The following is a 22,707-nucleotide window of genomic DNA, read 5'->3' as shown; positions in this document are numbered from 1 at the left end:
AAAGGAAACAACCAACAAAACTAAAAAGAGTAACCTACAGAATAGGAGCAGATATTTGCAAATGACATACTGATAAAGGGCTAGTATCCAAAATATATAAAGAACTTATAAAACTCAACATTCAAAAAACAAACAATCCAATTAAAAAATGAGAAAAAATAAATAGAAAATTTTCCAAAGAAGACATATAGATGGGCAACAGACACATGAAAATCACTAATTGTCAGGGAAATAAAAATCAAAACTACAATGAGATAATACCTCACACCTGTCAGAATGGCTATAGTCAACAACACAAGAAACAAATGTTGGTAAGGATGTGGAGAAGTGGGAACCTTCTTGCACTGTTGGTGGGAATGCAAATTGGTGCAGCTACTGTTGAAAACAGTATGGAGTGTCCTCAAAAAGTTAAAAATAGAACTACTCTAAGATCCAGCAATTGCACTACCAGGTATTTACCCATAAAATACAAAAATACTAATTCAAAAATAGCATCATTGTCTACAATAGCCAAATGATGGAAACAGGCCAAGTGCTCATTGACTGATGAATGGATAAAGAAGAAGTGGTATAGATGTACAATGGAATATTATTCAGCCACAAAAAAGAATGAAATCTTGTCATTTGGAAAGACATGGATGGAGCTAGAGAGTATTATGCTAAGCAGAATAAATCAATCAGAGAAAGACAAATACCATACGATTTCACTTATATGTGGAATTTAATAAACCAAACAAGCTAAGGGGGAAAAAACAGAGAGTGAGGCAAGCCAAGAAACAGACTCTTAACTATAGAAAACAAACTGATGGTTATCAGAAGGGAAGTGGGCAGGGGGTATGGGTTAAATAGGTAATGGGTATTAAGGAGTGCACTTGCTGTGATGAGCACAGGGTGTTGTATGGAAGTGTAGAATCATTATATTGTATACCTGAAACTAATACTATGTTGTATGTTAACTAAGTGGAATTTAAGCAAAAACTTAAAAAATAAAGTACTTATTTAGTGCCAAAGTCATCTGTTAGTTAATTCTTAGACTCCTTACAGGCAACATTCACCTGGAGAATATCCTTTTTAAATTTTTTTTTTTTCAACGTTTTTTATTTATTTTTGGGACAGAGAGAGACAGAGCATGAACGGGGGAGGGGCAGAGAGAGAGGGAGACACAGAATCGGAAACAGGCTCCAGGCTCTGAGCCATCCGCCCAGAGCCTGACGCGGGGCTCAAACTCACAGACCGCGAGATCGTGACCTGGCTGAAGTCGGACGCTTAACCGACTGCGCCACCCAGGGGCCCCGAGAATATCCTTTTTAAACAGGTAAGTTATGATGTGCAAATGAGAAAGATGAGGAAAATCTATATATCGCTATCAGATTTTCTTTATTAGTCATATATATCATTGTACATTACATGCAAGACAATCACAATATAGCCCAAATGGTTATGTATTCTGGCACAATAAGAGTAATACAGTCAAAAGTTTATATTTTTACATACAATTATCCTCAACAGTCAAATAGGAATAATGTAAAAATAATATACTGTTGTGCTCACTGTTTGATGTACAAGTCAACATTTTGATCTGCCCATGAGACCACTGGGATCTGGCAGTTCATTCTTTTGAAAGCTAAAGCTGACTATCCTCTCCTATCTGGAAATGTGCATAAAGTGTAAAATGATAGCTTAGTCTTTACCGAAAATGGAAATATTTATTTTTCTATAATTAAAAAGACATTCTGATGGGACCAAGACATTAATTAAAACCAGAAAACAAACAAAAAACTAAAGAAAAACTACCAGACCATCAACATGAAAAGAATGTTATGTATTTTTAAACATTTCTCTTTGGTGTTACCACAACCAAAACTATACAGTTGATCCTTGAACGATGTGGGGGGGCAGGGATGAGGGGGTTGGAGGAACTGACCAACCCACCCCCCCAGCATGCAGTTGACAATCTGCATAAAACTTTTGACTCCCCAAAAGCTTAACTATAGCCTATTGTTGACTGGAAGCCTTAGAGATAGCATAGTCAATTAACACATATTTTATATGTTATACATATTATGTACAGTATTCTTACAATAAAGTAAGTTAGAGAAAGAAAATGTTATTAGAAAATCATAAGAGAAAATACATTTACATGACTATACTGTATTTATTGAAAAAGAACCCAGTTATAAATAGACCCATGCAGTTTAAATCCATGTTGTTCAAGGTCAACTGTATTCATTTGTCTCTATTTTCCTGGCAAGGGCACACAGGTGAAATATAGACACCTAGGTAAATCTTTTTGATTTATTGTGCTGCGGGCAGATTTGGGGAAGGTCTTAAACACAGGAAGCATGTTGTGCCCACCGTTAAATCTATGGACTTCGTGCTATTTTTCTAATGGTGTGGTTATCATTTCATTTACTTGGGTAGGAAATCTGTAAAACATGAACTATTCTAGACCCTCTTTTTACGCTACCGGTTGGCATTTCTATAATCAGCTCTTTGGATATGTGCTGCATAGAAGCTGAATCCATATGTAGAGCAGCAGATCTGTTTCTTTCCTTTTGTCCCCAACATGTTCAAGGAAAATGATCAATTCAGCTTTTTTGTCAGACCTCTGAATGGGAGCTGTGAGAACAAAATCAATGCATAGACAGTTGATTGCTTCTGGTAGGTTTGACTTCGAACTATAGAAAAAGGAAGCAACATTTCTGCTGCCATTTTTATTGCTGGGGAAAAAAGTAGTTTGTGGGCAGCGTGTGAGAGAATCTGTACAAAAATATTTGTACCAAATCAACCACAGAGAATCTCATTTAACAAAACATATTTTTAAACAATATTTTGATTTTTCCCATGGAAACATGGGTATCTTTTTAAACTGTTTTTAGTTACTTGAATTTCAAATATAATTAAAAGCCTGCAGCACACCTCCTCTCCTTTGCTAATGGAAATTATCCTAATTATCTTTGGAAAACAAAAATGTGTCATTAGTGTTACAAAAAATTGAATGACAAGTGACAGAGCACCCAATGCTTAGATTCACACCTTTTAAAAGCTTGGCTGTTACATCTGATTAAACAGATTTTCCAATTTCTTTTTTTTTAAAGCTCCACTTGCAATTTTTTTTTCATTTAACAGAACAAAATAAAAGCAACAAGATCACTTGTTTTAAGTTTTCAGAATTATTATTAATTAAATGAAAAATTCGGAAAATGTATGGCCAAGAGAAGGATGTGTTAGTGGAAACTGGCACTTCTTTTTTAAAATTCTCATTAAATTAATAGGAATTTATATTCTTATATTCACAGAGCAGCAATTTTTATGGTGGGAGTATTAAATTATAAGTTGTAGCATTGAATTTTATGGAATCAGAATTTATGACCATTCAGACTTTATAGTGAAATTAATGGTTTGGGTGGAGATAAAAGCATAATTTGAAGTTCAAATGTAGATTTTAAGTAGAGAATGTATAGTTGAAAGCATTTTCTAAATTTCATTTTATTTCCCGAGTATAAATGTAAAAGAGCTTGCAATTAATTTATTGATGCTGGACTTCCAAATAAGGAGCTAAGTTCTTAGTAAATTTTATTTCATTGATCGCTTTTTATTTTGATTACAATTTCCATACAATTCCCAAGGCTCCATTTCGTTAAGTGTGTGTGTGTCCATGATAATTATGTTCAAAAATGCCACATAATGTAAAGACCTTATCGGTAACAGAAAGTTCAACCAAACCAGACATTTCAAGAATCACAGAGTCCTCTGATCTTCAAGAAGCTGCAGAGATATTCCCAACAGCTCGGGAAGTCACCTGTTCATCCAACCAAGAACTAAATAAATATGCTTGAGAAAATGTATAGAAACTTTTTTTCAAATGAATATAGATGTTCTTAGGAAACAAAATACACATCAAAAATATTATTGACGTTTTACTTTTCCCATTATGAATTTTCTCACACAGTGGGCACTTAACACTCGAATTGCTTTTGTGTGTGGGAGTCTCCAACATTATAAAGTGCTGACAAGAGCTTCTTAGACTTCAAAATATTACAAAATACAGCTAGAGGTCAAAACTATGCTCTTTTAACACAACAGAGTAAAAAAAAATGACTAGTTTATAGATCCAATCTAAGATTAATTTCCTACTTTTTACAAAGATATCTGTGCACCATGCAAAACCAGAGCCAGAGGAAACACTTCTTGCTTTTAAATTTATGCCAGAAACAGCGTGGCTGTTACCTGGCAGTTAGCATTTAGTGGATTTCCCCTTTCCTCTCGTTCAATTCTGCATGAAGTGTAGGGTGGCTTTTTCCCCATGGTGTCTTTAACTGCTCACCGTCCAGCTGTCTAAGTGGGAAACTAGCCTATTAGAGAATAACCAGCATGATCACTTCAATGGTCTTCAGGATCAATAAGAAAACAACCAAACTGATCTCCCAATTTCCTACCAGAAGCTTCAGCATTGTTATAAGAAAATGATACTTTAAAAGAGATACTCATATTTTTTATGTGCATACCCATGCTTATGGGCCAAGCTACATCCTGGTGCAAGTAACTTCAGTGACCTATTCCTGCTTTTGGATTTCACTGGAATTGTATCGTAGTGAACATTACTTAAAATAAAGGGATCACCAGTCATTATTAGGAATTGTATTATACAATTTGATTTGTGAATTTCATTATGATAAGATTTAGTTCAAGGGTGCCTGGGTGGCTCAGTTGGTTAAATGTTAGACTCTTGATTTTGGCTCAGGTCATGATACAATGGTTTGTGGGTTCGAGTCCTGCGTTGAGCTCTGCGCTCACAGTGCGAAGCCTGCTTGGGATTCTCTCTCACTTTTTCTCTGACCCTTCCCTGCTCTCTTTCAAAATAAATAAATATTAAAAAATGATTTAGTTCATTCTTAGAAAAGGAAGAATTTCATAATAAAAATGAAAAAGAAATCGTGTAATCAACATCCCTAGTAAATGGATGAAATTTATCAAAACAAACAAAAATCACGCAGCAGTTATTGATGTAAACATAAGTTTTTCTTGTTGTTTCCTCCCCCCACTCCCCCCTCACTTAATCCGTGTGGAAGTTATGCGACTGATTGACAGGCAGCAAGGGGATCCTAAGAGCTACTTGCCAGGTTCTACTATTTGCAATATTGAGTTTGTAAATCTCGAAAATAACCTGATGCTATTTGAACCTAATTTATATAGATGTAGTGGCTTGCATGGAAAGTGCCTAGCTGGGTAGGAGGCCTATTGTTTTTCTCTATTCTCTTGAGAAATAAGGGCCATGGATTTCATAAGGCAAATGAGTTTTGAGCTAATACAGCAATGATCAGTAGCAGCTTCCTACTGAGTAAGAACACTGGGTGAGCCTGGGGGCAGAGGGGAACAAATTGTCTCACAGCCAAAGAGTAACAGGAAGGCCTTGTTATTTTTCTGTTTTTTGAATGGACTCCTGCAGAGGCAAGAGCAAGGAATAGGAATCAGGTTTACCACTTGCAGAGATGCAGGAAAACAATCAGCTGATAGGTTTCTTGTGCTAGTCAGGATGTTAAGGGTTGAGTTCTGACTGACTCTAAAGTCAAAATGATATAGAGAAGGGGGGCATTATTGGATGAAATGGGAAATGTAGGTGGCCCACCATGATGTCAAACCATGAGCAAATGTATGTCTCGATTTTCTACTTTCTTCTGGCAATGATGACCTCCCACCCTGGTCATTACAAAGGGAAATCCCTTGAGCAGAGAAAATTGAAAAGCATGCATGTGTGTGATGACAAATATCCCAGGGAGAAGTAAAAAATTTTGAACAGCCACAAAAAATAAGCCAACAACAACAACCCTCCCCAAATCAACCAGCTAAGCAAGCAACTAATAAACAAAAAAACCCTCAAAAAGCTGGCAAATAAGGAATAGGCAGTCTGAAACATCTGACTGCCTATAACATCTGGTTATAAATGGGAAATCTCTTTTGGAAGTCTCTGGTAGTCAGACTCTTTAGGCAATAATGTCCACTAATTTTAAAACATGATGTCTTGACCATGGCAAGAAAAAAAGTCATGTGTACTACTCTATCAGGAAAACTGAAGAAATTAATACCACATCTTAATGTTATGCCATATAATGGAAACTTCATGCAAATTGCATTGTATTATTCTGGGAAAGTAAAAACCATGTCACTCAAAAACCAGTGGAATCCACAGGTTAGCATCTGATTAGAGATCTTTTGAGGGGATAATATAGACTATATGCCTGTAACTGGTCCTTTCTAACTCAGAACTGGGAATATCTGTGGAAGCCAAATCTACATAGGCATTTGCAGACCCAAAGAAGCACCAATGGATCTCTAGGCTTGGTTGTTTTGATGCCCTAGCAGTGGGGGCAGTGACATTATGCCAGAACCAGATATGGGATGTGAAAATATCTCTGTGTCCCAGAAGCCCTTCTCTGAGGGAACCATAGAAAGGGGAGCCAATGAGACGTATAAATGTTGCAAATACCATGTAGTGTTGGGACATTACTTCCCTCCTCAAAATGGGGGAAAATAATTTGCTGTTTTTCTCAGTGATTCATCTGCTGTGTCCTCCACGATGGATAGTAAAATCAGTCATCGGGTCACACAAATGTGATCTCTCCCTTTTCTCCAGGGCTCAGTAATTGCAACTATTTTTGCTGTGTCTATATTAATGAAGCTCACCTATGGTTGTTCAGGGTATATGACCATGTTCAGTTTTACCCAGGCTCTCAGGAACATAGTGTCTTCTCTATTCCTTCCCTTTCTCTTCTCAAATCTTCCTCTGTTTGTATCCCTTTTTCTCTCATTTCCATTTGGCATTCTATAACCCTCTGTATTCAGTAGAGACTTTCTAACTTTAGTGGGTAATACTAATTAAATAAAACATTTATGTATTGGAAGGAAAACAATAGAAATATCTCTTAAGAGACTTAAATGTATATATTATAGCCTATTCTCAAGATTTAGGTTCTTTAAGAAATCAAATAGCAAAATAAGAAGGAAGTTGTAGGTAATGTTTAAACTACCTATTAACTGATAAATAATATTCTTATTAAATAATTCACCTATTAAATAATAAATAGGTAATCCACCTATTCCTGGAGGATTTTTGTTGCTAAACATTCCTATTACAAGGCATGTGACAATACAAAGATGTATTTTCCTCACTGTCTCCAGAAAGACCTCTATGTTCTTTCTCTGAAACCCTAAATGAACAAATATACATTTATTCTTTTCAGGCAGTGCATACATCACTAAGAATGTGACACTATTAGTTGGAACTTAGGCAATAAGCCTTTTCTTTTTCTAGTTACACTGGTTTAGATTTCATACACATAATTGTAGGGGGAGAAGAAAACAATGTTTGACTCAGGAGATAGCTCCGAATGACAACAAATCATTGAGATGTGTGTGCAGTTATTGAGGTGTACAGAGGCAAATTCAGTTACTGCAAAAATTATGAGCATCTCCCCTTATGACATATATTTAAGACTACCATTATTTCAAAATCAAAACCTAAGATACTCCGTCTGAAAAATAGAAACGTATCTATGCTTACATTGAGACATTTGGGGCTGTTAAAATTAATATTGGGCAATTTTCATACTACAGAGGGCTGTTTTGTGTTCTTTCCACAAGTATGTAGGGGTTTTATTGAAACACAGAGCTGTAAAACTTGCTTGTTTTATGTAGGTTCTGTTTCTGGTCTAATATGTCCTAAAGAACCACCGCAGCTTTGAGTAGATTACTACCTGCTCTGCAAAATGTTTGCACGATTTTTAAAGACAGTCTCTTAGTATAAAGGGTAGTAGTGCCAACCAGGTCCTCTGGGTGGTAGTGAAGTATGATGCCAAATAAGTCTGATGGGACAATGATAAAAATGAAGACACTCTCTCCTTCCCTGCTTACCCCTTATTGGTTCTACTTGATTCTTAACTAATTTCCGCCAAATAAATAATAAACATTTTGCACTGTCTTAGGGCTGGTAGTACACTCCAGGAACATCTTTTTCTATTGCATGGAGTTTTATTTTGTCTTCAAGCAGATGGGGTACTTTTCTAGATGTGAATGGATCAGAGACTTTAAGTTTCTGGAGCTTGAGAGAGAAAGAAAGAGCTCATACCTTGTACCACATGAAATCACAGGGCTGTTTTTTTCTAGGTGTGGGTTCTGGGACCTCGGGACTCAGAACTCCAAGCATTAGTTTTCGAGTGAGTTGGTCACGAAATGCAAACCTGAACCTCATTCAAAGAGCAGATGAAGCAGTAGTTGTCCTAATTTCCTCTGTAAATTTGTAAAGTTTAAGTGCAATTCCAAGTGCAGATTTCAATGGAATTCTCACTTCATACAAGGTTACAGACAACGCAAAGTGAATTGAAAAAGTATAGTATTAAATTTGCATTAAATATGTAATGGGAACAACCCCACCTCCCAAACTGATCTTTCTTTGAATATGTGCCCAGGGTCTAGAATCATCTTTTCACATATTTGAATCAAGACATGCTTTCAAAGATTTATATATTTAATTTTTTCTGAGTCTTAAAAATTCCTTTAAATGTACGTGCAGCTAGTCAATGTTCTTTGAAAAGTACCTTGTTACAGGATGCATTTTCAGCCCACCCTCAACCCATTTTCTGTAATCCTAAAATCTCAGTGTCAATGGTCGTTATGTTTGTAACTTAAGTGTCTCGGACACAAAAATATTGTGTAAATTAAATTGAACTTGACTTACGTTCTGACTCCTTTAAAAAATGCCATGGCATTACATGGCAAGAGCTTGAATATTTATTTGCCACACACCACAGTGCACTAAACTTTTGCCATTTGGTTTTGCTTACTTTTGAACAGCTAGTAATGTACATACTTCCTTGTGGTTTTAGTTTGATCTCGGGGTAACCAATGACTAGGTTGAAATTCTTTCTAATTACATTTAACTGGCTCTTGACTGGATGTCACAAAGCAGGCCCTTTAATTGACTCGTCACTCTTAGGCTCTAATGTCCTAATGGCAGTAGTCTTAAATATAACCTGGATACTATATTCTGTCACTGTGATCCTGAAGCATCTCACACGAGGGAAAATACAGTGGTTGGGACAAGGCACTGATGAAAGTTCATGTTTCTTTCCATCCCTTCCCTTCAGCCAAGCAGTATGGCTTGTGAGAAAAAGAACTCTGTTGAGAATCTCGGCAAAAATCTTGATGCTTTTACAATGGCAGTGAGGATTTCTGAAGACACCCATTTCCTATGGGTGGATATTTTGTGAAAAGGGTAGTGTTTGTGGCTGTATATGCACAGCCACAGCAGGGGCATGTGTGGCTCATAGAGAGGGTGAGAAGCTGAGGCTACTATGTCTTATCCTTAGTTCACATCTACAGTCTCCTTTACTGGAATGCCAAGCCAGAAGAAATCCTATCCATAAGGACAGGAAGGTAAAATGAGAAGGAAGAACAAAGCAGAACATTGCATTTTCCTTATATTCGGATTTCATAAGGAACTTAAGCTCATCAGACTGAGTCAGGGCTGGCACTTCCCTATTTGTCATGGAAAAGCAAGGTAGTTCTAGCAAATTTCTGATAAAAAATGGTTTTGAATGAAAAGTACTGAAAAAACACACCTATTTGTTACTTACCTTAGAATGTCTTAACTAAAGCTGGTCCTTAGGCAGAAATAATGATTGTTGAGAAACATTCTATGGGCAGAAAGCAGTAATACTTCATCTCTTGAGAGAACCTCTGTTATTACAGCCCATTAAAGGGAAGAATTTTCCTCCCTAGTGACTTACATACAGATACTTTATTCTCCCTTATTGTGTTTTATTTGAATTATCCTTTTACTTGTGAAATATCTGATAGTGTATATATGCATATATGTATTTATACACAAATGCATTTATTTAACATTCTAAAAATTTTTAAGGCTCCAGTTTTAATTACTCTGATCAGAAAAAAAATAAAAAATAATGCATATCCATTCTGGGACATGATACTTGAGAAATAGGTTTTTAGAGGCCAATATAAGACTTCAATATTCAAGATAAAATATTATCTTGGCTTTTGTTTTTTTCTCATCCAGTGGATATATGTATTGGGTCCACATTAACTACAGCCAACTAGATCTGAGACAGTAAATTTAGTTATCTTGATCCAAGACAGCTGTCTTCCTGAAACATTGCCTCTGGATGTCCGGTGCATATTTGTGCCTTATTATATTGAGGGACAGACACAGATTTTAACATTGAATCTACTGGAAGCCTGTAGAGTCAGAAATATTCTTATAAGGGAAGCTGGCACCCTGTTTTCTATGATGTTTTCATAGATAACTTCAGTGTGCTTGATTCATCTAATTAATAGAGACAAAAGTTCAAAGTGGAGGGCTTTTTGGCAAGAGGCATCTAACTTGACTGTCTACATAGATAAAATAAAACGGGTGATTGCCTAATCTCTACTGTGTGTTACAACAAAGAAAACCATAGAGTAGAATTGTCTTAGAGAAATTGATTATAAGACTGAAATTTTACAAAGAAAATCTTGACATAATTTAGCAAAGATCAGAAAGACCAACATACTGGTGGTGACATTATATAAACACAATCTTCAGGAAAATATTCTTGGGTCATTGTTAATATTTCATGTCCAAGGAACTACACAGGAGTGAAAAGATTAGCCATTTTTATCTATGGTCATTTGAGTCTTTCTGTTTTGAGATTAAGCTTATTGGATGCATATTTTTCAAAAGGCTTAAAGTGTTCTGAAAATCAACCAAAAAAACCTGTCATTTTATCACATTGATTCAAAAGGCATAAGTATTCCGAGCAGAGTTAAAAAAAAAAGAGAGAAAATAATATGCAAAGGGAGCATGCAGTATGGAGAAACTACAGAGAAATGAAAAGTAAGTACATTTTAATGCTTGACTTCCTGCACAGATGCAATGATGAGCTCACTGATCCACTGTTACCTTTTATGAATACTTAGATAGAAGAAGGAAACTGCACAGTTGAAACTAGGGAGTAAACCACTGAAAGCCTTAGAATGGACAGTCTCCCACTAAGACTCTCAGGAAGTACTTTCAGTGCGCAAGAATCAACCTTTCTGCAGCTGACACATTTCTGGCTTTCAGATTACCTTTCATGTTAATTTCTTCTCTTGCAATTATGTGGAGCTAGGTAAGGGATGTTATTCTTTTAAAGAATACAAAACCAAGACTTGAAGGTGGACATGATGTCTTAACCAGAAGATAATTTTAAGGTTAATATTAAAGGTAAAAAGTAGAACAAAGTATTCCTTACAGAAGACTAGAAAGTCTTGGACTTTCCACACAAGGTCCTATGATCAGAGGTAGCATTTACTTTTCATGTCGCTATGGTGAATTTAACAATTGATGGGCGTTTTCTTTGATGAGGCCATCAATGTTTGCTTGCAAACAAAATATTACACACAAAGGGGTCACCTTCTAGGATGACCTCAGTTCACATACCACGGTGTGTTTCTGTCCTATTGGGCATCTTCCTCGGGATTATGTACACAAACCGGACTCTTCAGTGCGGTCTAGTTCTCTCTTTCCCAGCACTTCACTTAGTTTAGATGTCCCTCTCATGTGCAGAGTGGAGTGGCCACAGAGGATCAAGTTTTGATGACTCAGAAGCAGGCACTTTCCTAGGAAACTAGAGCCTCCCACATGTTCCTGCAACGACATACTTCCACAGAGATGGTGCCTTTTAAGCTCAGTGAGGGTCTGAATGGCATGAGACCCACTTAGGGCAATGGAGCAGTTTCTGCTTCCAAATTTTCCAGCTGAAAGAAGAAAAAAGAGCAAAGACAATGAGCATTTCAAATTGGGTAGCAGTGCACATTTATGGGACGTCTCCTGTATGTGGGCATTTATGGGCAGCAGCTCTGTATGTCAGAGCTGCACTGAGGGTCCTCCGTATACTTTCACCCGGGACCCTCAGAGCTTTTCTTAATTGTCAAGACATTAATTAGTCTCTTGGGTCATCACAAATAATCTCTTGGATCATTATGAATATGGCTAATGAATAAGGTTAATGAATAAGAATTATACACTAGACTTCAAAGAGATATTATTGATGGCTTCTTTGAAAAAATACATTTTAATCCAAACCCCCTTATCCCCTTCTGTTCTTGACCCTCTTCCTCCTTCTTTAGCCTCAAATTATTCACGACCTGACAAAATTTTCAAAAGAAAAGCAGTGTCTCTCTTTGCGATACTTTTTATATTCTTTATTTCTAAAGAAAGAAATCTTTATTTTTCACCCAATTCTCAAAATTAATGGATTTTTTTCTGAAGCAACTGACTTGAAATACGGGAATTTTTCCACCCCCACCTCCACGTTAAAGCTGGCATACATATTGAGCAATACCAGGAGATTTGTTCACACACATAAAAATGTGGTTTGAGATTTTCAAATAAGGGGGGAGAATTGTGGAAAAGAAATAAATTTTGTAATTAACAAGTACTTGTTGCTGTTATTGTTACTATAGTTTTTGGTGAGAAGAAAAGGAGGTGTTTATATAGTAAGTGTAACTTACTTACCATAAACACTTTATTTTGGTAAATTTCAAACTTCAGGAAAAATGCAAGAATAAGAAAGGTACAAAGAACAGTTGTGTACACTTTCCCCGGATTCACCTATTAACTTTTTATCCCATTTGTTCATCATTTGCTTTCTATTCTTTTCTTTCCTCTCCTTCTACACACACACACACACACACACACACACACACACACACTATCTTATTGAACTATTTGATACTAACTTGACTTTTTTTATCACTAAATATTTCAACATATGTTTCCTAAGAATAAGGAATAGAAAGATCATGATCACCATTTGGAAAGGGAGTCTGCCAGGCGCTCTGGGTTTCCTGCACATCCTTGTTGACTGCCCAACTGCAAAGCTTACCTATCCTCTGACCTGGAACAGTTTCTCCAGATGGTCACACAGGCAAGTAGGTAGGCCAAGGTGACCACAGCGCTGATTGCCCTGTGAAGTGCTTTTTCCTAGGGAGGTCTGTTTATTGCTTGCCCCAAAAGGGGCTGAGACTTTAGCTCGGGTTCCTTAACTGTGGCCCATCGTGTGTGCAGATGGTTCCATCCCACTGCCCTGTGGGGTGGGGGCAGAGGAGACACAGCTATTGTGAAGCGTCTGCTGTTTGCTGTGCTGTGAGTGCTAAACCGTCTGACATTTGGTCTACTTTTGGCATCCAAAGAGTTGTGGCAAGACAACCTGTTTGCTTGCTCAGTCACCTTCTCTGGAGTCTGGTTACTTCTTCCCAAAGGGGTACAGCGAGCATTGATATTGTTTCCTCTGGTCCATTGAACCACATTGTCTATTTTGGTACCCGTGGAACAGTGCCAAACCTGCTTGCTTGCTGAGATACCTCCTTTGGAAACTTGTAAGTCCCTGCCATTTTCTAAGATGGGGCTTCTTTCCTGACATAACCACAGTACTGTTACAGATTTCAGGATATTTGACATTTGACAGTCATACACTATTTTAATCTACCATCAGTTTTCCAATTTTGTCAACAGCTTTTTGAACTGTCAGTTATTTATTTATTTATTTATTTATTTATTATTTATTTATTTATTTATTTATTTATTTATTTTTTCAGGAAGTCAACTAGCAAATCCCCTTGGGTTATTTTTTTAGCCTATTTTGAGCAATAGAGTTTTGAAAAACTTTTAGATTCAAACTGAAGCTTACTTGAGGCACTTTTAATCTCTATCCATACAATGGCTGGAGTTTGTTTACTACCCCTGAAGGGAATTTAAGAAATTGTATTTGTTTGTTTGTTTGTTTATTTATTACTGATTTAATCAGCAACAAGGCAGTCCTTGAATCTCAAGGCTTAGAAAAGTCTTTCTTTGGTTGTATTGCAATCCCTTTCCCCATAGCTTCCACCCGTTGGCTTTAATTAGGGGAGTTGTGGTGAATAAATCTAATTCCCTCTTCATGTCCCTTCAAGCATATAAAGAGAACTACCTTGTCCTCTTAGAGTCTTCTATTTCTCAGGGAATCATGTGCAGTTACTTCAACCATTTGTCATATTGAGGAATTTTAACTTCTTTCACCTTTTTGGTTGTCCATCTCTGAACACATTATAATTTGCTTATTTCATTCCTAAAAAATGTGGTGTAGTAGAGAGAAGCTAACATTTCTTAGGCTCTGGACACTAGACTTCTGTTGATGTGATTATCTATAATTGCAATAGTTCAAATGGCCTCTATCATATTGTTGGTCCATGAAATAGGATCTGTAACTTTTTTTTTTCATATCTGCTATGACTCACATTCTGTGTGTCTGTAGTTGGATTTTCAGACTAAACTTTTTCTCTAGTAGGTACTATAGTTGTAGGTTTTGCTTACTCTTCTAGTACATTGGTTCTTTATCCTATCATCTAAGACTGGGACTGCTAAGATGGGAATCCATTCAAATTTATAAACCTAACTCATTATACCATTATATCCAGATCATAATTCAACATACTATAACATTACAAAAACTAGCAAGAGTTTGTCAAATCTCCTGTTAAAAACACCATTGATGCTGTGCTTACCTGATTTCCTTGTCCTCTAAGAAAACAAGATTCCTTTTACCATAACTAATTCCTAGAGGTATTATCTTACCTCCTAGAGGTTATTGTTTCATTTCTAAGTATTCTCAAAATATATATTAATAATATGATCTAGGTCCTAAAAATAATTAGTACAAAGCTCAATATTCAGTGTGCTTTTTAGTTGCTACAAAATAACCATTAAAACAGTGACTCTATTTCTTTCCACTAGTTTTCCAGGACTAATTCCCATTCTTCTTTGCTTCTGAGATTATGATTTGGGTTTCACTGTGTTTCATTTACAAGTTCTCTTACTGGGTCACAACATCCAAGAGACTTGACCTCATTCTGAGCCTCCCAGGATCCTTGAACACTATCCTCACCCTTACTGACCTTTAATCCTTTCTTAATAATGTTTCAGGCTGAAAATCTTTTCTCTGAGAGAGAAGCTTCAAATAAAAGAAAGATTGAAGAATTGTCCTTTCCTCTTGTCTTCCATTAATATTGAGTCATAGTCTTTGCAACTGGTTAGCAGTGCAGAAGGAAGCTTTCTTTTGAGAAATCGGTGTGCTGTTTCACAGGACACCTGGGGTCTAGCTCCTAGTCTGGGCACTCCTCTAAAGACATCACAACGAATTTCTTGATCAGTTACACACGGCTGTCAGTTTAGAGCAGTGGTTCTCAATTCATTTCCTCCCCCTGCCCCCATCCCAGGGGACATTTGGCAATGTCTGGCAACATTTTGGCTGTCATAACAGGGTAGGTGGGTGATACTGGCATCTAGTGGATAGAGGCCAGGGATGCTGCTGAACATTGAAGTGCACATTCCCCCACAACAAAGAATTAGCTGGCCCAAAATGTCACCAGTGCCAATGTTGAGAAGACTTAGCTAAGATCAACCTTATGATTCCTTTTGGCACCATTATCTAATTCCTTTTAAATTTTCTTTATAAAAGCTGTAATTTAGTCTCTTGGGGAAAAGAGAAGGAAGGAGATGATAAGTGTAAAGCTTCACTGAGTGGCTTAGAATAATAGTAATGCTAGCCAGTTGCCTGGCAAAGTGCACGGACTATGATACAACATGTTCAAGCCAAAACTAAGTGCTAGCTACTACAAATACCACTATTCTCACAGAAGTAGCAGTTGAAACTGGAGAGTTCCAGACGTTACTCAGAAGCATTCAGCTGATGGGTGGCAGAATCTGGATAAATCAATGAGCCACCTAGACTGTTGGATTTTATATTGTATCTGCTATCCTTATCTAATTATAAAGTGTTCCCTTACCTGTTGAAATGTTTAATTAAATTTATATATACTAGAGTATATACAATACATAATAACCTGACTTTGTTTTAGTCATAAACGTTTTCTTAAACTCTACTTGAAAGCCAGATATTTGACAAGATTCTCACTATCATCTTTCATATTTGGAAAAAAAAGCATATAGTCAAAAAAGTACATTTCTGGCCTACACTTTCCCTGTTTGTAGAATAAGGAAGTTTGGACTGGACAATCGATCTTTAGTTTTTTGTTTTTTGTTTTCAGTTCCCATCACTTAAGAACTGTGAATATTTTGCAGATGCTTGATAAATCCAATTGCATGAATGGGATTTAGATGTTGATCTTTACTTATAGTGTAGTCATTTGAGAGTTTCCTTGTCCCTCTGAATTTCTGAAATAGCCAGAAAACTTTTCAGTAACGCGTATGCTTGCCATATTGCAAGCTTCGGTCTGCAGCATTGCAAGGTTCTAAGAGTGACAGGTTCCTCTTCCATTTCCGAAGTGTAGCTGAAGAAAATCAATTTTTAAGTTGATGTTTTGAATTTGAATGAACGCCTATATAATTATATTTGGGGATTTTTGAATATAAAGACATTTTAGCTAACATGATGAAGAAGAAAGAACAGAAAGAGTGAAATATTCTTGCTGGGTTGGTAAATTATAGGATGGGTTAAATACGTGATTGTATTGTCAAATACGTAATGACCACATTCCCTTCCACATCCACTATTCACTGCATTTTCTTGTTAAGGTTTTTTTTTTTTTTTTTTAATTTTTTTTTCAACGTTTTTTATTTATTTTTGGGACAGAGAGAGACAGAGCATGAACGGGGGAGGGGCAGAGAGAGAGGGAGACACAGAATCGGAAACAGGCTCCAGGCTCCGAGCCATCAGCCCAGAGCCTGACGCGGGGCTTGAACTCACGGACCGTGAGATCGTGACCTGGCTGAAGTCGGACGCTTTACCGACTGCGCCACCCAGGCGCCCCTAAGGTTTTTTTTTTTTTTAAATAATTTGGTTTTTCTTGAGTAAAATATTCTTATTTCTTAATGTCATTTTCTTTAGCCTTTACTTTTTTGCTTTTCTATCAAATGTCTTAGAGGTAAATATTTCACCACAATAAGCAAAAATTACTCATTTCCAATGTTTTAAGGGACTTAGGCATACCATTTGGGATTCTGGATCATCTCTATCTCTATTGACCTTTATGAAGATTTGATAATGTGGGTAGAAAAAAAGGGGAAAATTAGGTAGGGCTTAATAGATTTTCTAGATTTCTGGTATCCTTAGGATTTCTGGTGTCTACGTGGAAAATAGAATAGTAGGAAGAATGTGGCTGATATACTCTTTTTCTCCTTCCCTCCCTTCCCTCTTCCTCCCCTCCCTTTCTCCCTCCTTTCCTTTCTTTCTACCTTCTTACTTTATAAATTCTGTGCATTATAGACAAATGACATGAATTATTTTTCTCCATATTCATTCTTGGACTGACAGAGCCATTATTCTAAATCACAATGAAACTTGCAGCTTATATTTATATTTATTCAATATTTGATAATTATATGTAGCTAATTTATCTGGCTAATTCTTTATTTGCATGTGTTCCTAATGAGTTCAGGTATTATGGAAAGAAAAAGTTCATTTCCTTTGATTCACAAGTAGTAAAGCAATGAACATTAAATTAAATGTAAAATAGACTCACACCCAGGTATGGTTAGTAAAGTAATATTTATGGGTATTCGTTCCTTCAGGATACATCACTGGTAATGCAGAAGGTCAAACTCATATGGGGTCTTAAGAGTTGGCATTATAATCTTTTGCATATGTTGATCATGAAAACCATTCATGTTTTGAAAAAGTACTATTACAATGATTTAGCACTCAACATGAATCCTGTTTGTAGACTCCCCTTACCCTCACCGTGTGTGTGTGTGTGTGTGTGTGTGTGTATGTATGTGCTTTTATTGCAGTATAGTGTTCTAATATTTCCTTTTGTCATGAAAGTTTCTACTCATGTCAAAGCCAGAAACTCCATTATATAAGAAAGAAATTCCTTAGTGTAAAAGGAGAAGGGCAACAAAATTTGTGGCTCTAGGTTCTTGACTTCCATGAAAATAATAATTAGAAAGGAAAAATTAAGACATGTTTTATTTTAGAAACTTGTACTTCTCATAGTGTAATTCCCCAAATCCTTTTGCTATGTGAAAAACTAGCAATTTGAAAAGATTTATTGCAGCTTATCAAAAAATAGGTTGAATGGCATTCAAAAATTAATGACTGGTTTGTGGTAGGTCCTTTATATTCAGATGGTCAGTTTGTTTGGGATGAGGAAAAAAATGCAAAAGCAAAATAATAATATGTCACTGCATTTCAAGTTCATATAGGTAGAATAATAAATGTGTTGTAGAAAGTTAAAAGAGCAAAATGTCCACCCTTCATAGTTAGCTCCCAAGATATAAATACAGATAGAGAATAAAGACTGACATGTTCCAAAGCACTCAATCTCCATGTGAGGACTTTTCCATGATAAGTGATTATGAAATATCAACTCACCACTTAAGGTGAGCCAAATAATAACATCTCATTTAAAGTTAGTTTTTTAAAGCTAAATATGTTGCTTTATTTTATCAGTTAGTTACGTCAATTGAAACAACAAGCACAGAAGAATGCTGCAGTAATTATATTAGTTAATCTAATCTTTAAAAACGTAAAATGTAAAATGAGTACCCTCCCTGAAAGATGAGGGTATTCATTCAGGAAGACCACTAGCCAATTCATGATCCCTGTATGGCTCTGGTATACAGAACAATCTTCTGGTTCAGTCCTCTTATGTGTGAGTTGAGAAAACTGAGTTTTTATAAGATGAAGGGGGCTTGCCCCATCACATGTTGGACAGACATAGCATGCCAACTCAAACTTTCACCTGACCCACTGTCCTGGTCTCCTCTGGCATCATCACCCACCAAGTTGCCTTGTCTAGTAGGATAAATATGATTTATGAAAACACTATATGAACCTCTCTGACATGAATGAAAAATTTTAACTTACGGAAAAGCAAATACTATCATATGGTGAGAATCAACATGGACTTAATGATGGCAAGAGTTTAGTTCAAATAATTTGAACTCATATAATGATAACCAAAATTCTCGTCATTGAATTTTTAATTCCCCATGATATTCATTAATCTATTTTGATGTTTATCTTTATACACAGACACACAGATATCCTATGAATACATCTAAACAAGCCTACATAAAGATCTTTGTGCATTTGAATTGTTAGTATGTAAATGCTAAAATTTAATTCTAAAAGTCACCATTGAGAAGAGTGTCAACCACACTGGAGGAGAAGTAGGACACATAGATAAAGATCAGATTCAGCTGGACTCATTCCTCAGTCACTACTTTTGTAACTATGACTTTGGGCAAGTTAATTCTGTAGACATTGGTTTCCTCAACTGTAGAGATAAGAATCCATACCTCATATGACTAAGTGAGATATACTGGACACAAACTGGTCAGTAAGTGTTATTTCTAATAGCCTTAGAGCCAAATATTTTCTGTGAATAAACATATTTTCAATTAAACAATATTTTCTCCTCCCAGATTATGGCCAAGTTATAGAAGCATATGAAATTCTTCTGCTATTTATTAAAGATAATATTCATTTTAAATCTAAAAAGGGGCGCCTGGGTGGCGCATTCGGTTAAGCGTCCGACTTCAGCCAGGTCACCATCTTGCGGTCCGTGAGTTCGAGCCCCGCGTCAGGCTCTGGGCTGATGGCTCAGAGCCTGGAGCCTGTTTCCGATTCTGTGTCTCCCTCTCTCTCTGCCCCTCCCCCGTTCACGCTCTGTCTCTCTCTGTCCCAAAAAAATAAATAAACGTTGAAAAAAAAATCTAAATAGACTCTAGTACTACACATGCTTAACGAGGCACAACAAGATCATGCACATGAACACACACACACACACACACACACACATACACACTTGTAACTGGAACGATTTTCTTCTTAAACCCTAGAATTGAAAGAACAACCATTTTGGTTTAGCAAAATATGCATTAATGAGGTCAAGCTCTGTAGTTTTGTGAGCTATTCACATTTGGGGCTTTTGTGATGGAATTGAAATGCTTTTTCTTCTCCAATGATCTTTCCACAGATGTTTTATTAAAAAAATCAAGATCTGGTATTTGACACAGTTGGTTTAAAAAATAGTCTTCTGCTTTTAGTTTACCTGGGGATCATAGAGCTTTGTAGTAAATACAAATGCAAAACATCTCCTAATTTCTTAACTTGCTACTTTGATTAAAACGTTAAGAAAATGCTTAAAAAATGGTAACCAGAGGGCTTAGGGCTCAACTTGTCATATTACTGAGAAGAAGCTGTCGGGAGGTACTGTAATGTTAGCTTTATCACTGTTACATTACTATGTCCTATGAGACTCACTGATAGATACATTAGAAAGTTAAGGATTTGTCCAACTATAGCTATGTTACCTTGCTTTAGCAAGATGCATTTAGTGAAAAAATTCTTACCCATCAGATTGACTGAAATGGTAGCTGGGTTAGAGAAAATGGTAACCTTGGTAGTATTTGGATAAAGTTACAGTTTAAATCAGTTTTCAGTTTCATGTTTTATTCTAAAGGCAGATTCTTGGACCCCACCTTGATCTTGAGGCAGTGAACCAGAATTTCTTAGAGAAGTTCCTCAGAACTTATACTCACAGTAAGGTTTGAGAGCCTCTGGGTGAGACCACGTAATATTTGAGTACAATGTGGCGTTGTGTAAGAAAGCAGAGGAAAGCTTTGGATTAATATTAGAGGCCCAGATATTTGTCTGGGTTCTGCTTCTTACTTTTATAATCATTTAGCCTCCCTGAGCATTTATTTTTTTTTATATTTACCCATCAGTGTTGTTATATGAAGCCAATATGATAGTGCACACGAAAGCACTTTTTAATTTGTTTGCTGTGATACAAATGTAAGACAGCATTATTATTATAGTTGTGGTTAATACAAGCTCCTTAAATAACAGTCCAACTTGTCTAATAGAGTTGCTTCTTTTCCTGTATAATGTTAAATAGTAAAGGACGTAGTCTAGGTGTCAAAACAGAAAATGCATTATAGAATGCAGTCGGGGTGGAAACCAAGCAGTGAAGGAAGCCAGCATCTCAGGTCCAAGGTGACCTGGATTGATCTGAGCAAATGGGGGAAGTGTTCTGAAGCAAGGTGGAGTCCAGTAGCAATGGCAGGGTGGTACATGCACAGAGAAATTAAATTGCACTGAGAGCAGATGGAAAGTGAATGTCTATGCCTGACTCTCCCTAATAAAAATCCAGAAGCTATAAAGACAACGAGCTGAACATAAATCAGGCATGGAATCCTGCAGCTGGAGTGGGAGGCTGAACCCTGGAATGGACAAAAGGACATAAGACATCTTTTCTTTCCTTATTTATTTATTTTTTTATGCTTCTCCAGGGCCAAGTCCTCTTTAGGGCACGAAATCCTGTTCTTGGCTTCCTCATCAATAGCACTTGTTAGAAATACAATTAGAAGACAAGTACGAGTGTGACGATTTTTTTTTTTGAAAAGTAGAACTTTTGGTCAGAGGACTAGAGAGTAGAAAATGAAGAATGCTGCTGTGAATAGCTTCCAGTTACTGAAGGGAGAGCTGGGAATAACGTCAGAGTGTTATATAAGCATTGACGTTGTCAATCGGTTGTGTAAGAAAGGGGTCATCCTTACTACCCTCTGTATCTCCTGAAATATCATGAGGCCTCTGATCATCATTCATTCCACAGATATTTTTGGAGTACTTTTTAATGTGTCAGACACTGTTTTAGGTAGATGCTGGAGGAACTAGAAGGAGGAAGGCAGACGTGTTCTGTGCTCTCAGGAAGCTATGCCTACCCAATGCAGCACGTGTCTACGATAGAGATAGTTGGCAAAAAGGGCCACGATGATTTCCCTCCCTATATCCACATCCCTTTGCAATGTAACTTCAGCTCCTACCATCAAGAGGTGAGGTCTGTTTGGCCACCCCTTGAACCTAGAACCCGTTACCACCATGAGAACAGCAAGGAAGATGAGGACCCATGTACAGTCTGCAATTGTTGCAGGGGTCATCCCAGACTAGCTAGCTGACAGCAGTTCTGACACCTGCTGCTGTCCCTAGCGTGAGCCCAGCTGAGACCGGAAGAACTGTCTGGAAGCCCAGCCCAGGTCCAACCGCTGATCTATGGAAGCGCAAACTAAATAAATGGTTGCTTAAGGGTGCTATGTTCTGGAATGATTTGTTATGTAGCAAAAGCTGACTGAGCAGCCCTTCACTATGTAACCATGATTCAAACTTTATTTGGGGCACAGAATTTTCTCAGATGGCTTATCAAATTACCTTGATAATTGGCAACTCTTCGCTTTGCGCTGTATGGACATGGTCTCAGTGTACAGTTGTCAGAATACAGACACCCTGGGAAGGTTTGATATTGGATCTCTGATCTGCAGGATATGAAGTTGACTAATGTGCTTGAAACATGACATAGATAGTATATTTCTTGGAGAAAATACAAATACATCTACAAGTACCAACTCCAGACAAGCAGTTAAAAAAGTTCATGCAAATCCAATTCGCTTTGTTTCCCAACATAGTGGCTCATGGTTTAAGAACAGAAAAAGACAAACAAACAAACAAAACCCCCCAAACCTGTCCTTCAGATTCTGCATTTGTATGACTAATCAACTATGCAGTATAGATATAACCATAAAGTCTCTGGTTTTCCTTCAAATGGTTTTATTATTTTGATATATTATTGAAACTATCACCAAAGGCTTATGTATTGTTCCAGATGTCT

The 22,707-nt window shown here is 36.8% G+C and overlaps 1 protein-coding gene across 2 annotated transcripts in view; it reads right to left on the bottom strand.

Annotated features, from left to right (window-relative positions):
* OPRM1 (opioid receptor mu 1) overlaps positions 1 to 22,707 on the bottom strand; it is a 178,745-nt gene that overhangs the window by 113,151 nt on the left and 42,887 nt on the right. Inside the window, exon 4 of one of the 2 annotated variants that reach the window (XM_030316642.1) lies at positions 22,310 to 22,354. The exons of the other annotated variant lie outside the window; for it this stretch is intronic. Within the exon in view, the coding sequence (XP_030172502.1) occupies positions 22,310 to 22,354 (45 nt within the window). Of the gene's footprint in view, positions 1 to 22,309; positions 22,355 to 22,707 lie in introns of those variants that run through there. 2 annotated transcript variants of the gene reach the window in all.

The sequence above is a fragment of the Lynx canadensis genome, chromosome B2, assembly GCF_007474595.2.
Source record: "Lynx canadensis isolate LIC74 chromosome B2, mLynCan4.pri.v2, whole genome shotgun sequence".
Classification (NCBI taxonomy): Eukaryota; Metazoa; Chordata; class Mammalia; order Carnivora; family Felidae; genus Lynx; species Lynx canadensis.
This window is presented reverse-complemented; position numbering and strand designations above follow the sequence as displayed.